This window comes from Hakea prostrata, chromosome 7 (genome assembly GCF_041222555.1).
Source record: "Hakea prostrata isolate BN-2017 chromosome 7, UWA_Hpros_2, whole genome shotgun sequence".
Lineage (NCBI taxonomy): Eukaryota > Viridiplantae > Streptophyta > Magnoliopsida > Proteales > Proteaceae > Hakea > Hakea prostrata.
The window spans coordinates 41,430,516-41,435,560 of NC_142606.1; the positions used below are offsets into that span (position 1 = coordinate 41,430,516).

The 5,045-nt window shown below is 38.7% G+C and overlaps 1 protein-coding gene across 1 annotated transcript; it reads left to right on the top strand.

The window, feature by feature from the left end:
• Window positions 1-257: 257 nt before the first annotated feature.
• Window positions 258-3,844, top strand: LOC149011186 (receptor-like protein 6). The gene is given in 2 exon segments (XM_089164223.1): window positions 258-2,105; window positions 2,107-3,844. Coding segments are annotated over 2 exon segments (3,291 nt in total). The 5' UTR covers window positions 258-342; the 3' UTR covers window positions 3,635-3,844.
• The last annotated feature ends 1,201 nt before the right edge of the window (window positions 3,845-5,045 follow it).

A 5,045-nucleotide genomic window follows, 5' to 3' on the forward strand; every position in this document is an offset into this window, starting at 1 on the left:
CAGGAAAAGTCTCCGTTCTTCCTAGACTTGATGAGTTAGGCGCTTCATGAATGTTCCATCTTCATCTCCTTCTCTTCTTGACCTCATCTCTATAAATCAAGTCAACTTCATATATCCCGTATTTACATACTATTTAACTTCATAGATTTACAAAATGGATATAATTTAAAATATATCCTGTATTTACAAACAAAGCGTTTCTATTAGGATTCTTCTTAAAGATTGTCTCATGGTTTGTCTATAAATAAGTGGCAAGATGAACTCCTTCATGCATCAATCGTCCAACATTTACAAAACCCAAACCTTTTTTAATTAGTTCCTTTGAAGAAATAGAAAGGAAGTATGTCTTGGCAATTCCTTCTTTTCTTACTAGTTCTGTTTCAGCCTTGTTTCCTTTCTTCCCCTTCTCCTACTTCTTATTTATGTCTTCATGATGAGCACTCTGCTTTGCTGCAATTTAAGCAAAAGCACTACCATGTCTCTATAAACTATCCTACATCTCTCAACTCGTGGAAACCAAATACTGATTGCTGCTTCTGGGAAGGCATCTCTTGCGATGGCACTAATGGTCATGTAGTTGGCCTTGCACTCTTCAATTCATCGCTCCATGGTTCCATCCATTCCAATAGTACCCTCTTCAATCTCCGTCACCTTCAAATGCTCGACATCTCATGGAACAGTTTTGATCACTTTGCACCATCGGGCTTTGTAAGACTCTCTGGATTATTGCGTCTCAACCTCTCAGGTAACTCTTTTTCAGGACCATTCCCGTCAAAAATGTCACAGCTTATACAATTGGTATCTCTTGATCTTTCTTCAAATAACTTTCTGGGCCAAATCCCATCTGAAATTTCAAATCTAACTGAGTTGGTTTCTCTTGATCTTTCTTGGAATAACTTTCAGGGCCAAATCCCATCTGAAATCTCAAATCTTACCAAGTTGGTTTCACTTGACCTCTCTCAAAGGAGGGGTTTGTTTCAACTTGAAATCCCAAATTTGAGAGCGTTTGTCCAAACCTTAACCCTGTTAAGAGAACTCCGTCTTGATGGGGTGAATTTGTCTGCTCAAATAAATAGGCATTGGTGTCATCACTTATCATCTGCACTCTCTAACCTTCAAGTGTTGTCATTGGCTGAATGTTCACTTACAGGTCCTGCAGATGCATCGATCTCGAAGTTTCGTTCTCTAAGAGAGCTACACCTTCACAAAAACGAGAATCTTACTTCCATGATACCGAGTTCTTTGATGAACCTCACTTCTCTCACTATCCTTACTCTTTCCGATTGTGGATTGTATGGAGATTTCCCAAGCAGTTTCTTTCTTCAACCCAAGTTGAGTTATATAGACTTATCTGATAACCCTCTCCTCTCTGTTCATTTGCCTGAATTCCCTCAAATAAACACCACTCTTCAATATTTGATTGCTAGCAAGACAAAATTCCAAGGGTTGTTACCAAGTTCAATTGGGAACCTTAAATTTTTGGAGGTTTTATATCTCGAGAGTTGTAACTTATCTGGGCCAATCCTTCCTTCCATTGCTAATCTTACCCAGCTTAAATGGTTGGATCTTTCATACAATAGTCTGAGTGGTCAAATTCCTGATCACTTTTTCAAGGGTAGGTCTTCCAATCTTAAATTACTAGGGTTGGGCAACAACTTACTCCAAGGGCCCATCCATTCTTCATTGTTCTTTTCCCCATCAATGTTGTTGGACTTGTCCAATAACCAATTCAACGGAGTGATAAATGAGCCTCCTCTTATTCACAACATCTCATCTTCTTTCTCACTACAACTATTTTTGAATGGCAACCATTTGAAAGGAGAAGACCTGATGAGATCAATTTCAGAGATTAAAGGTACAATTCAATACCTTGACCTTTCACTCAATGACTTTAGCTACTTAGAAGAAGATAGAAATCTTTCCTATGATGGTCTCCCTAGCAATAATCATAGTGGTGACATCAATTTTGTCAGTGCTCAGATTTCTTACTTGAGTTTGCATACTTGCAACATCAGTGAATTACCAAGAAATTTCCTCAAGAATCAGAAGGAATTAGTTAGTCTAGACCTTTCTGACAATAGAATTATAAAATTCCCAGATTTCCTAAGGATATCAAGGAATTAAAGGCTCAGATATTGGTGGTAATAGACTTGGTGGTGAGATACCCAAATGGATATGGAAAAAGAATTTGAGCAAGCTGAACCTTTCTGGCAACATGTTCAACGGTCTAGAATTGCCATTACCTGATCATTCCATCAACATGTTTACAATACTTGATCTTCACTTAAACATGATACAAGAATGTCAATCATCTGCACCATGCTCTCCCCAAACATTTGATGAGTTTGATACTGAGGTTGTTTCCCATATATTAGGGAATCTCACTTCCCTTCTCTCTGAAAACCACCTATCTCTTTTCAATGTCGACAACAAATTAACTGGAAAAATCCCTTCCTCAATCTGCAAAGTAAGAAACTTTGATATCTTGGATTTGTCCAAGAATAAATTGAGTGGCAGCATTCCAAAATGCCTTGGCAAAAGTAATATGGGCGTGCTAAATTTGGAAGAAAACAGATTACAAGGACCCATTCCTGATTTATTCAAAGATGAGTGCAATTTGCATACCCTCAAACTCAACAAAAACAATTTTCAAGGAGGAATTCCAAGATCATTGGGCAACTGCAAGTTACTCACCGTATTGGATATTTCAGACAACCAGTTGAATGGTACCTTTCCTCATTGGTTGGAAAAACTCCCTAAGTTGCAAGTTCTTGTTCTAAGGTCCAACAAATTTGGTGGTCTCGTTGCTCAACTCGTCCAACCTCATTCATGTCCCTTTGCAAGCCTACATGTCATTGATCTCTCTTTTAATAATTTTACTGGAGATTTACCATTGCAATACATTCGTCATTGGAAGGGTATGATGTTTGACAAGGATACATCTGACTTGCATTACTATGGTACAAATGCTTCTGCATATTATCAAGATAGGATTGCGATTAATGAGAAGGGAATACACTTGGAGATGCAGAAAATTTTAACCACCTTCACCACCATTGATCTATCCAACAACTTCTTTGTAGGAAAAATCCCGGATGCATTGGGAAATTTAAAAGCATTGAAAGTACTCAACTTGTCTGGAAATAGCCTAGCAGGTCATATTCCATCTTCGATGGGAAAACTAAGGGGACTTGAGTCACTAGATCTTTCAAGAAACACACTCTCTGGAGAAATCCCGATGCAATTAGCAGGTTTGACGTTCCTTGCAGTCTTGAATCTATCTTACAATGACTTAACAGGAATTATTCCACAAGGGAGCCAATTCAACACTTTTTCAAATGCTTCCTATGAGGGAAATGCAGGATTATGTGGTTTTCCTTTGACAAAGAAGTGCGGAGTTTTACCTCCCACATCAACGTTCCAAAAAGGAGATGATGTTGATGATGATGAAACATGTTTGTTTGATTGGAGGTTTGCGTTGGCAGGATATTGCTCCGGTGTTATAATTGGATTGGTTATTGGACGAGAGTTACTGTGGAGAAAAAACAGATGTTCTAAGTTCATTTCTAGGCTTGTGGTGTCCAAACAGAGCAAATGGTCAAGGAAAACCAAACGCCATAATAGAGGAAAGTGAATCCATTTCCACAATGAAATTTCTTGTACTTGCTTTCTTTTATTATGTTTGTATGTTTGTCTGTACTCATCTTTGGGTTGAGTAAGATTTTCAGCCCTCTTCAAATGTATCTATGTTTTATATTTTCTATGGAAAATTTCCAAAGACACACACACCTAAAATTGCACTACAGTACACTGTATCAATATATTACATTAAAAGTCCTCATTTTTTGTCTTATAAATTCCAAAAATCCCTTTCATATTGTGGAAGGGTGATGTTTATTAACGTGTTTCATATTGATTCACTCTAAGCTCCTAGCTTAACTTTCCCGAGTTTGGATCACATCCGCTGATGCTTCTTTACCAAAAATTTGGGCGGGGTTGATGTGGGACCCACCAAGGCCACTTTAAAATTTATTTACAAATTACTTTCTCCTTTAGAAATTTTATAGAACCTCTGATTGCATTTCCAAATACGACAGCCAGACTATAACCCATCGTTTCTGGTCTGCAAACCTAGAGTACGAGTAGAAGGCAAACGTGGACTATTCAAGTTGAGCTACCGGGGGGGGGGTCCGGAAATCAAACATCTGGAGTTGGATGAACAAGAGGAAGACCCGGCCACCCTAGAGTTCAAAAGGAGAGAGAAAAAGTTAGTGCAAAAGGCATAAAAAGAAGATTTTGCCATGCATGAAAATCAATGCTAGGGGACTCAAATGCTATGGTAAATTATACCATTGATTGGGTAATGTTTAGAGGTTTCTACCCTTTGAAGACCTTAGAAATTGGCCTTTGCATGAAGGATATAGAGGGTCAGTTGCACGGTTTGACGAGACACCTCTTACTTGGATCGGGGTATTTTCAAAATTTCGCTCTTAATTAAAGCCGTACTTTATGGTCCTCTCACCTCATAAACGACTTGTTTATGCTAGAGGGAGGCTAAGAACATGGTAGAGAAGGAGAGCTTAGAGTTTTGAAGAATCTTTGCTCCTTTGGTGGTGTTAAAGCATGAGTCGCAAGAAGAATTGCGTGTTGAGGTTAGAGGACTCAAAAACCCTCTTTGCAACCTTTCTCTTGGAGTATTTATGATGAAGAATTGCAATAATGGTGGTAGTTGTGGAAGTTGGGTAGTATTGAATGCTTCTTGAGGTTTTCTTTATGTCTCCTAGCCCTTATTGAGTGTTTGTTAGTCCCATTTCACCCATTTGAAAATCGATTGAACCTTTCTGAGATGCCTGCAAGCGACTTTCTGAAAGCCAAATTGGGGCTTTTTAATTTCGGACTAATTGGGGTGATTGGAAGGTGTTTTTGGGACAATACTAGTGTCCCATTGAAGTCCCAAAAACCCTCATGTGAGTGGATTTTGAGAGAGGCTTGAAATTGAACATTCTTGGTTGAAGCCCTTGGGGGTGGTCTATCGGCCTAATAGG